Source organism: Tasmannia lanceolata, unplaced genomic scaffold (assembly GCF_043159265.1).
Source record: "Tasmannia lanceolata isolate RefF3 unplaced genomic scaffold, GAP_Taslan_0.1 ptg000003l, whole genome shotgun sequence".
NCBI classification, from domain to species: domain Eukaryota; kingdom Viridiplantae; phylum Streptophyta; class Magnoliopsida; order Canellales; family Winteraceae; genus Tasmannia; species Tasmannia lanceolata.
Window position 1 is genome coordinate 48,758,394 of NW_027518680.1, and position 12,564 is coordinate 48,770,957.

A 12,564-nucleotide genomic window follows, 5' to 3' on the forward strand; every position below is an offset into this window, starting at 1 on the left:
TTTGATCCCTTTTTTGCAAGGGCGCCCCTGAGTTTAGAATTCCTCAATATCAACAACCAACAATAAATTAAACGCATCGCACATTTAATGACATAGCTCTAGTCAATACCTGTTGCCTCTCTCTCTCTCTCTCTCTCTCTCTCAATGCCCTAGTCAATACGGCACTCTCTCTGTTTTGTAATATATAGCCGATAAATACAGCCATTGGTGTCTGGGTTTATCTGCAATTCTCAGAGGCTTCCAAATAACAAGAGTCTTAGGATGTTTGGGCCATCATTTGTCTTCACTTTCATCTTTTTCTTATTCATCTTCTTAGCAGTAGAATCTGCCACATTAGGAAATGAAACCGACCGACTAGCTTTGCTCGCCTTCAAAAATGAAATAATTGATGATCCCAATGGTGCCTTAACATCATGGAACCATACTCTCCATTTCTGCCAATGGCAGGGAGTCACATGCAGTCTCCGCCATCCTCTAAGGGTCACCATTTTGAACCTCACCAATCAAGGCTTGGTGGGCCCTACTTCTCCCTACATAGCAAACCTCTCCTTCCTCAGCAGAATAGATCTCTCCAACAATAATTTCAATGGCCAAATCCCCTCAGATATTAGTCACCTTTTCCGATTGAGTTGGCTCGATCTCAGCACCAATTCCTATCAAGGAGTAATTCCAGTCAATATAACAATCCATTGCTCAAAATTGTTATACATAGATTTAACTTACAATGAACTTGTTGGGGGAGTTCCTGACAAGTTCCACACATTCTCGAGGATTGCTTTCTTACAAATTTCTGAAAACAATCTTACAGGAACCATCCCATCTTCTCTTGGGAATCTTTCATCTCTTGTCTATCTTTATCTGGCAGGCAATATTTTGGAAGGAAGCATCCCAAATGAACTAGGACGATTGGTAAGCCTACAAGAACTTTCTCTTTATACAAATAAATTGTCTGGTATGATTCCTCACTCGCTCTACAATATCTCGTCAATGGTTTTATTCGTTGTGGCTGGTAATCTACTCTACGGAAGCCTTCCTCAAGACCTGGGCCTCACCCTCCCCAATTTAGAGCAACTTCTTGTTGGTGGTAACCAATTTACAGGACCCATACCAGTTTCATTAGCCAATGCTTCAGGACTAACACTAATTGATTTTGGTAACAACAACTTTAGTGGGTCCCTGCCTATGAATTTGGGAAGCCTTCAGGATCTCAACATACTCAGCTTTGAAAGTAACCAGCTAGGTAGCAAGGGAAAATCCAATGACTTGATTTTTCTCACTTCTTTGACTAATTGTTCTAGTCTACAACAGTTACTTCTAGATATTAATTACATAAGCGGTGTATTGCCCAACTCTATAGCTAATCTCTCATCCCAACTGATAAATTTGCGTTTAGGAAGAAACCAGATATTTGGGAGCATCCCTCTAGGGATTGAGAATCTCGTGAATTTAACCGCACTGGGCATGGAGGAGAATTCTTTAACAGGTATTATTCCTACAGGAATTGGGAAGCTTAGCAAATTGAGAGCACTAATCTTATCCCATAATAATTTTTTTGGCCAAATTCCACCTTCCATTGGAAATATAAGTCAATTGTCACAACTCATTTTATCTGGAAACAACTTACAAGGAAGCATTCCATCCAGTTTTGGAAAGTGCAAGCATATGGAAGACCTAATCCTTTCCAAAAATAACCTTAGTGGTACCATACCCATAGAAATTCTTCAGCTTTCCTCCCCATCAAAATCACTCGATTTTTCACATAATTCTTTCACAGGGTCCCTAGCATCAGAAGTTGGAAACATGAACCAACTTGGGACATTGGTCATTTCTTACAACAGAGTATCTGGTGAAATTCCTAGTACATTGGGCAACTGTCTTAGTTTGGAATACCTTTATATGGATCATAACTCTCTTCAAGGAATCATTCCATCATCATTGAGCACTTTAAAAGCTATTCGGGAGCTAGATCTTTCAAACAATAACTTGTCAGGAAATATTCCAAAATACTTGGAGAAGTTTCCTTTCCTTGAGTATCTAAATCTCTCTTTTAATGATCTCGAGGGTGAAGTGCCAAAAGCAGGGATCTTTAGAAATGCAAGTGCAATTTCAGTCCAGGGAAACAACAAACTTTGTGGTGGTATATTCGAACTACAGTTGCCTGCATGCTCTGTACAAGTTTACAAGAAACATAGAAGGTCCCACTCTCTGAGAGTAATACTTTCCATAACAAGCCTGATTTTATGCTTAATTTTATTCTCATGTTTCTTCGCTATTTTTTATTGGGTAAGAAAGTCGAAAAAGAAGCCTTTCAATACAATTTCCTTGGAGAATCAATGTTTACAAGTTTCTTATGCTGAGCTTCTTAGAGCAACTAATGGGTTCTCTTTGGACAATTTGATTGGTGTGGGAAGTTATGGTTCTGTATATAAAGGAATTTTGGACCAAAACCAAACAGCCATTGCAGTAAAGGTTCTCAACCTTCAACAACGAGGAGCTTATGAGAGCTTTGATGCTGAATGTGAAGCCCTAAGAAACATACGGCATCGAAATCTCGTTAAGATCTTAACTTCATGCTCGAGTATTGATTTCCATGGCAATGATTTCAAAGCTTTAGTTTTTGAGTACATGCCTAACGGGAATTTGGAGAATTGGTTGCATCAAAGTGGAGATGAGGAGCACCCAATGAGGAATTTGACACTTATTCAGAGGCTAAACATAGCCATTGATGTGGCTTCTGCATTAGATTATCTTCATCACCATGGCCAAACACCAATTATTCATCGCGATTTAAAACCAAGCAACATTCTCCTTGACGATGACATGATTGCCCATTTAGGTGATTTTGGGTTGGCGAAATTCCTTTTCAAAGCCAATGATAGCCGCTCAGAAAATCAAACCAACTCAATGGGGATAAAGGGATCTATAGGATATATTGCTCCAGGTAAACAACTGCATTTTTATTTTTTTTAGTTATCAGATATCTGATTTTTCATAACGCCATGCTTTCTTTCTCACAAGATCAAATTGTAATTATTGTACTAATATGTAAATTACAGAGCATGGGATAGGTGGAAAGGCATCTACACGTGGAGATGTGTACAGTTATGGGATCCTTTTGTTGGAAATATTCACGGGAAAGAGACCTACTGATATCATATTTACAGATGGTCTAAGTCTTTACCAATTTGCTAAGATGGCTTTGCCAGGTCGAGTGATGGAGATTGCAGATCAACAACTACTTTCGGAAGTCGAAACTACCAAGAACAACAATGAAATTCATAGCAACATGAAAAATAGAATCCATGATTGCTTGTTGTCGGTGTTTAGAATCGGTGTAACTTGTTGTGTAGAATCACCGCGAGAACGAATGGAGATGGGAGATGTTGTCATACAACTGCATGTCATTAAAGACATATATCTTGGGATAAGGGTCTATTGAGGCATGTGAAATAGAGCGTAGTCATACATTAAGGGTTATCTTATCTTAATAATTACGATGGTTTGTCTCTATGTGAAGTGAAAAGTGCTCATTTACTCAAGAACACATCATCTTCCTCGGTCACGAAGTTGGTGGGGAGAAATTCACATGGACAATGAGAAAGTCTGTGTCATACAAGAAGGAATCACTAAAGTATAAACTTTTCTCATCGTCTATGAGATATATTATTGTCGTGATGAGGGTACATGTGGCCAATGTAAATTTTATATGCATAACCTTTAATTTATCTTAGGGTTGCTTCTATTTGTGTTGTGTTTTTTCCTCTTCAAAAAATTATGTGGAAACAGCCAAAAAAAATTGGCTGAATGGCTACACCAATATGATTAGACCAAATTTGTGTCTAAATTTCTCAGCCCAAAGTTCTACATTCATGTCTGAGAATCAATGAACCAGAGTCCAGAACCCGTTGACGATCTGGTTGTTGATTGAATTTTCTTAGGACTAAAGAATCTAGTTGCTGTTATTGAAAGATCTATGGGTCAGTTCAGCAGGATATAAAACCTGCGTAAACTGAAAAAATGAGATAGCTTTGCAGGGAGCTTTATAGTAGCCTGCACAAGGAACCAAGTTGATATGAGTGATACAGAGCAGTGATGCAAGTGTTCCTATCCAGAGCAGAGAATGCAGTTAAAGATCAGAAGTTTTTCAAGGACCATAGCTAGAATATCCCAATGGAACATGGTAAAAATCCAGAAGGTCAAGAAGCAAAAATTTGCAGATCATTAACTAAAGTAATCTTGACAAGCATAGGCTAGTAAATGGTGTCTTATGACGTTAATTCACTGATTAAAACAAACCCAGATAATTTATTACAAAGTAACTCAGTTAAGCCAGCCAGATGGATTATCATATGGATATGGAGGCTGTTGAGGGCCCAGTGCAAAGCCCAGTGTGTCAGCATTATAAGTAGGTGGTGCACCAGGTGCGTCAAAAACGCTACTTCTGCCTGTCAGGGAGGACATCTCAGACATGCTACTTTGGCCTGTCATGGAGGACATATCAGTGGCAAAAGGACTAGACCTCCCATAGTTCATCTCATCGAGACAAGGGGCATAACGCTGCATTGCCTACAAGTTCAATCTGGATGATTCGGTAACTGAACCCGAGAGCCTAAAGGGAGAAGACAGCGAAGCAGCCCGTTTTCCCAATCCAGAATCTTGACCCAATTGATATGGGTTCCTTTGAAGCAAATCATCTGAACTTTGCTTACCATACAATCCGAGCTGTAGTCAAATATCAGCCTCCCACTGCCCATACATTTCAAGGTCATCCAAATAAGGCCTCTGAGCAAAACTATTGCCGATGTTGCTGTCTTTGATGTACCCTGGAAACTGTTCCTGAACTTGTGGAACTCCATAATCAGGAACAATATTACTACTCGCCGACCATCTCTAAGCCTCAATTGCAAACGGGTGTTCCTTGTTCGAAGTATACCTTCTAGTTATGTCATCAAGAACTCCATCAGAAATACTTGCCAGTGATCCTCCATATCCTGATCCAGATTCTGAACTTGAACCTTGAGCGCCAAGTCGGAGATGACATAACTACTCGCCTTAGATTCCAATTGAGCCAACTTATTTTCATTGGTGATCCGTTCTTTTCTTGGTTTGGATGGAAATGTATACCCATCTTCAAGGAGCTTCCACATTTCATAATCTAATGATTTTAGATATATGGTCATGCGGGTCTTCCAATAGGCATAATTAATCCCATTGAGAATGGGGGTCTAGAGATATATTGGCCATCTGCATACCCCAACGTGGTTGTCATTCTCTTTTAGACTCTTCGTCTTTTAGCAGGAGTCTTAGCTCTGATACCAATTGAAATCCCAGGTGCAACCCAAGAGGGGGTGAATTGAGTTTTAGAAAATTTTGCCTTTTAAAGATTAATGAGATAAAAACCAAACGCAAATATAATAATTGAACTAATGAAGATAAAAATCAAGGTGCGAGTAAGAAGATAGAGAGTGAGAGGCACCACAGATCTTTATAGTGGTTCGGTCCAAACTCGTACCTACATCCACTTCAATATAACTGTTGATGGCTTTCACTAAAATGCAATCTTTTTAACTTCAGGGGAAAAGACTCTGCGTCTCCAAAACTTGCCCACGGATATGGCTCTACCTCTCTGAACACTCGCCCACGGAGATGTCTCTGTGTCTCTGAATACTTGCCAAATAAAAAGTACAAGAAAGAACGGAAGAGTGCCTTTGTCAAAGGCAAATACAAAGTTCTCTTACAAGAAAAGATATACAAATTTGATCCTAAGCCCAATCCTTGACAAATTCTTCTAAGAGAGGCACAAGGGTATTTCTCACTCAATATTAAGTTCAAATAAGGCTTAAGAGTGTTCCTTAATGGTTTAGAGGGCATTGAACTGTTAGCCCAAGGGTTCAACTAATCCCTTATTTTGATGGTTAACAAACTCAAATTGATTAGATTTTATGGACTGGTGATGGTTGTCTGATAACACTCGATCCGATGTATCTACTTATTTTGTTTTTTCCACTGCTCTGTAGTTCCCTAGCAGGTTTTTTCGGACATTTTAGTGCATTAGACAGATTTTTCGCTGATCAATCTATTTTAGCACTTCACCACCACACTATGGCCAAAAGCTTGATAATGAACCATACACATGTAAAAGGAGCTAGAGCACACTTGAATCATCATCCGTTGGAGATATTCTCAAGGAGGAGCTCAAATTCAAGCATCCAACAAAAAGCACATTCAAAGGAAAATCATTGAAGGCCAAGACAAGAGAAGTGAGATTTTTACCTAGAATTGTGCATCCTTCTCTCTTGTTTTATTTCAAGTCAAAGCACTGTTAAAACACTCCCAAAACGTTTTCGAAATAAAGATAAAACCATGACCAAGAGTTTGAAAAATTATCAAATGGTTTTAAAAAGAAAATTTGGGAAAATTGTTCCCTAATCGACCGACCCCCTCTAGGTCGATCGGCCTCAAAATGGCCAATATCAGAAGAGGACCAGCAAGTCGGTCTAGGTCGACCGACCCTGGAGGTCGATTGGACCCAGTCAACCATGGCAGTTCGACCGACATTGAACGAATCTGTTTTTAAAAAGATAGTTGTTGGGCTAACCTGATCGACCGAGAGGTCATCCGCGATAGCCGTTAGAATGTTGTAACGGATAGTTTTTGTTCTTAAGGGTTATAAATACATGTATACTTGCATTTATAGCCATTCTATTTGTAAGCCCAAGGGTCTATTCTTCAATCTTGTTTTGATGATTCTAAACATAATTGATTGTGTTTTTGAATACTAATCAATTTGCTTTGAAGTGTTGTGTTTAAGATAGGATTGATCATTGAAGAAACCAACACTCAACTTGGTCATGCTTGAAGATGTACCCAACAAGAGTCAAAGGAGCTAAGTGGAGCTCACCTCATCTCTCAAGCAAGCATACACAAAATGGAAGATCAAGTGAAGACCAAGACTAAAGAGAAGTTGAAAGCTACATAGGTATCATTGTACATCCTGTCTCTTTAGATTTCCAAGTCAAGGCAAAGTGTTTTCAAAATATTTTTCAAATAACACTTAAAGAACTTTAACGGGTTAGTGAATGATTATGTGGTGGACCAACATGTTGGGACCCTCATAAACATTCCATAATTATCATAAGGAGTTGAGTTCCAAAAGCCAAAAAAAATCAAACAAGAAATAAAATCTCAAAATATAAAGATTTTTAGGCTTCTCGGAACTCCGAGATTTTTCTCGGAGCTCCGAGCTCGGAACTCCGAGAGTTCCCTCGGAACTCCGAGAAAAGGTCCAGTAGCGTCTGGACATTTTCTCGGAACTCCGAGAAATGGTCCAGTAGAAATTTTATTTCTTCTGGCCGTTGTCTCGGAACTCCGAGAATATTTCTCGGAACTCCGAGAACCTTGCGACAGCTCAAAAAAGAGCCGTTGGGTTTTGATTTAAAAGTTGATTTCTGTTATCTACACCCCCAAACGGTCATATTTTGAGGAGAGACTATTTATACAACATCTAGAGGATTATTTCCCTCCTCTTGATTTTTAAAAAACTCTCTTAAGCACTCAAGCTAACTTGCAACCCTTTCAAGCTTAAGATTTTTGGTTTTTCCCAAACTTGCCTTTCACTTGTGAACCTATTGAGTTTGGATATTTTAGAGCTATCACTTGCAAATCTTTGTTGAAGAGCAATCAAGGAACTACAAAGGGCATCAAGCTTTCAAGAAGAAGCCAAGCTATCAATCTTTCATATCTTGTATAGGTGGCTAGGGCATTCCGTTTTTAATTCCCTAGAGAGCAACCGCTTAGAACTCGGCGGAGAAGGAGAGTCTTTGTAAAGGTGTAAGGGCATCCTTGTTTAATATCCCTTGGAATTGTAACCGCCTCGGAGCCGGGCATCGTGGAGGTCTCCAATAGTGGAATCCCTCAAGTGCGACCTTGAGTAGAGTGGAGTAGGCCGTTGGCCGAACCACTATATATCAGTGTGTCATTTCTCACTCTTGCATTTCCATTATTGTTTGGCTTGGCATTTCACTTTGTTCTTTCAATTATATTTGCACTAACCAAATATTTAATTAAGTGAAGAAAAATTCCAATTAGGGTTCATAGGTAATTTTCAAAAGGCCTAATATTGAGTTAAATTCAATTCACCCCCCCTCTTGAGTATTTCAATTGGTATCAGAGCCTCGTCTCTAATTTTTAGAAAACCCTAACCGGTCTAGAGTAAAGATTCTAAAATGGCAAACTACCCTCAACACCATGAAGGTTATTCAAACACTAGGCCACCCTATTTTGATGGAACAAACTATGGTTTTTGGAAAACCAAAATGAAAATCTTTTTAACCCAAGACTATCAAATGTGGAGAGCAATTAATAATGAATACATCTTACCCACAAGAAATTTAAATGATTGGACCGAAGCCGAACAACAAGCTTCGAATTATAATGCCAAAGCCATGAATTCTCTTATTTGTGCTCTATCTCCCGGAGAATTCAATAGAGTATCAAATTTGAATTCGGCTAAGGAAATTTGGGACACTTTAGAAGTCACCCATGAGGGAACCAATCAAGTAAAAGAATCTAAAATGAACCATCTTTTTCGGCAATACGAACTCTTTCAAATGACACCCGATGAAACAATTGCCGACATGTACACTAGATTCACCAATCTTGTAAATGGATTAAGGGGTCTTGGAAAATAATTTTCAAATAGAGATTTAGTGACTAAAATCCTTAGGTCCTTACCTTTGTCTTGGGAATCCAAAACCTCCGCAATCACCGAAGCCAAGGACATGAACACATTGAACCTAGATGACCTAATAGGGTCCTTGATCACCCATGAAATGATTTTCAAAACAAAAGCACCCGAAATCGAAACTAAAATCAAAAAAGGAAAAGGAATTGCTTTTGCTTCTAATGTAGGTGAAAATGAAGATGCAAAGGAAGACATGGAAGATGAAGTTGCCCTCCTAACAAGAAGGATCAAATTCTTGCAAAGGAACATGGGAGGCATGAGAAATAGAAGGACAAATCCCCCATTCAAGAAGAAAGAAGAACTCGGTGATGGGTCTTCTCAACCCCGATGCTACGGTTGCAAGAAGCTTGAACACATTTGCCCGGATTGTCCACTCAACAATGAACCCACTTCAAACAACCGCTTCAAGAGAAGAGAAGGCAAGAAAGGAATGACCGCCACGTGGGATGAAGAAATTGAAAGCGAAGGCGAACAAAATGATGGCGAAGATTGCTTGATAGCAAAGAACGTATGCTTCATGGCCTCAACAAACGACAATAACGAGGTAAACACTTTAAATGATGTCGTTGTTTTGAAAGAAGTTCTTGATTCCTTACAAAGTGCAAATGATGAACTTGAAATTCAATTTGATAAGATTGCTTCACTTGAAAACTCTCTTGCTAACATGACAAAAGAATTTGGTTGGTTAAAGAAAGATCACGAATTTTTAGATGATAAAAATGAAAAATACAAAGTAGAAATTCATGAGCTAAATGCTTCTATCACCATTTTGAATGAAAACCGACAAGAGCTTTCGATTGAAAACAACAAGCTAAAGCATGAAAATGGTAAAATATCTTTTGAATATGATGAACTAAAGAAACTATTTGAAAAATTTGAACATAGTTCATTGAAATTGGATAGGCTTGTTAACATTCAAAGAATGACATATGATAAAAGTGGACTTGGTCTTAAATGGAATACTACAATATCCAACTATAAAAACAAACTTTTAAAGGCTTCTTCTAATAGTACCAAAACTTTCTTTTATTGTGGTTTAGAAGGTCATTATAAAGTTGCTTGCATGCATGCCAAACAAGATAAAATTAAATTGAACTTTAAAGTAAAAACAAATGAACATAGCAAGATTAGGAAGATTTGGGTACCCAAAGGATCTCACTTGCCTATTCATATGTAGGTATGCCTTAAAAGCCATAACAAGAAGAACACATGGTACCTTGATAGTGGATGCTCTAGACATATGACCGGAGACCTTACTCAATTCGCATCCCTATCACTCAAGGATGGTGGAGACGTTACCTTTGGAGATGATAAGAAAGGAAAAGTCAAAGGTGAAGGCACCATAGGTAACTCTACCTCTCCCATACATGATGTACTATTTGTTCATTGGCTTATCCCATAATCTTATTAGCATTAGTCAACTATGTGATAATGGTTTTGAAGTTGTCTTCAATCCTGATAAATGCATTGTTAAAAATAAGAAAAATGGAGAAGTAAAATTCACAGGTTCTAGAGACAATAACATTTACACAATTGGACTAGATGATCTTAGACTTCAAAATGTGACTTGTCTTAATTCCATTAGTGAGGATTCTTGGCTATGGCATAGGAGGTTGGGTCATGCCGGAATGGATCTCATTTCAACCCTCTCCTCAAAAGAAAGTGTTAGAGGTTTGCCTAAGTTAAAATTCATCAAAGATCACATTTGTAGAACTTGTCAATTAGGAAAACAATTGAAAAGCTCATTTGCACCTAAAAATATGATTTCAACTTCCTACCCCTTGGAGCTACTTCATATGGACCTTTTTGGACCAATGAAGACTAGTAGCCTAGGTGGAAAGAGGTACGTGTTTGTAGTTGTGGATGACTACTCACGATTCACATGGGTCATATTTCTAGGACATAAAGATGAAACTTATGAAAACTTTCTTACATTGTGCAATCAAATTCAAAATGAAAAAGGTATTGCCATCTCCCACATTAGAAGTGATCATGGAACGGAATTTGAAAATGTACATTTTGACACTTATTGTAATGAACATGGCATAAAACATAATTTTTCCGCACCTAGAACACCTCAACAAAATGGAGTAGTAGAAAGAAAGAATCGAACTCTCCAAGAAATGGCTAGAACTATGTTGCATGAAAATGATCTCCCTAGATATTTTTGGACGGAAGCGGTTAGCACCGCTTGCTATATTATAAACAGGGTATATTTAAGGCCAATTTCTAAGAAAACACCTTATGAGCTTTGGAAAAACTTGAAACCAAATATAAGCTATTTTAGAGTGTTTGGATGTAAATGCTTCATTTTAAACATTAAAGAAAATTTACACAAATTTGATAAGAAGTCGGATGATGGAATATTCTTAGGGTATTCGTCACATAGCAAGGCATATAGAGTATTTAATCGAAGAACCCTAGTTGTAGAAGAATCCATGCATGTGACATTTGATGAAAGAGAGCCAACACCTCAAGAAATGCCACATGATGAGGATGAACCCATTGAACATCTTTTTCCAAAATTGAGTGCTCCTCCTCATGCATCAACAAGTCATACATTACCTAGTGAGGAAGTAGAAAATGAAAATGATGACTCATTGCCTAGGGATAGGAGAACATTGGTAGATCATCCTGAATCCCAAATTTTAGGTGATGCCACATTGCCAGTAAGAACTAGATCATACTATCGTAGTGTGAGTAACAATTTGGCGTTCCTATCCGAATTAGAACCAAAACCCATCAAGGAAGCTGAAAAGGATGAATATTGGTTGATGGCCATGCAAGAAGAGCTAAGTCAATTCGAAAGGAACAAAGTGTGGAGGCTAGTGCCTAGACCTAGTGATCATCCAGTCATTGGCACGAGATGGGTGTATAGAAATAAATTGGATGAAAATGGAATTATCACTAGGAATAAAGCTAGGCTTGTAGCCCAAGGGTACAATCAGGAGGAAGGGATAGATTATGATGAGACATTTGCTCCTGTTGCCCGTATGGAGGCTATTAGGATACTTTTGGCATATGCATCTCATAAAGGATTTAAACTATATCAAATGGATGTCAAAAGTGCCTTCCTAAATGGCTATATCCAAGAGGAAGTGTATGTTGAGCAACCTCCAGGTTTTGAAGACTTCAAACATCCAAATCATGTCTTCAGGCTTGATAAAGCTTTATATGGACTAAAGCAAGCTCCTAGAGCTTGGTATGAGAGGCTTTGCACTTTCTTAGTTGAAAAAGGATTCGAGATGGGAAAGGTGGATAAAACCTTGTTTATCAAAAGAGAAAATCATGATATTCTCCTTGTCCAAATCTATGTGGATGATACCATCTGTGGCTCAACTAATCAAAAATTGTGTGATGAATTTGCAACCTTAATGAAAAATGAATTTGAAATGAGCATGATGGGAGAGTTAACCTACTTCTTAGGACTCCAAATTAAACAATACAAAAATGGAATATTTTTAAATCAAGAAAAATATACAAAGGAGTTATTAAAGAAGTATGGCATGGATAGCAGTAAGACATCAAGAATTCCCATGAGTACTACTGCTAAGCTAGAAAAAGATGAATTTGGCAAATCTGTGGATCAGAAATTGTATAGGGGTATGATAGGTAGTTTGCTCTATTTGACAGCCAGCAGACCAGACATTATGTTTACTGTCTGTCTCTGTGCTCGATTTCAATCGGATCCTAAAGAATCTCACCTATCAGCAGTTAAGAAGATCTTCAAGTACTTAAGAGGAACCCAAAGTCTAGGACTGTGGTATGAAAGATCATCTTCCTTCACTCTCATCGGATATTCAGATGCAGACTTTGCTGGA

General features: G+C 38.3%; 1 protein-coding gene across 1 annotated transcript; it reads left to right on the forward strand.

Moving 5' to 3' along the window:
* Positions 1–227: 227 nt before the first annotated feature.
* Positions 228–3,744, forward strand: LOC143862710 (receptor kinase-like protein Xa21). The gene is made up of 2 exons (XM_077373789.1): positions 228–2,941; positions 3,057–3,744. Exons 1-2 carry the CDS (start codon positions 262–264, stop codon positions 3,437–3,439), a joined length of 3,063 nt encoding a protein of 1,020 aa, XP_077229904.1. The 5' UTR covers positions 228–261; the 3' UTR covers positions 3,440–3,744.
* The last annotated feature ends 8,820 nt before the right edge of the window (positions 3,745–12,564 follow it).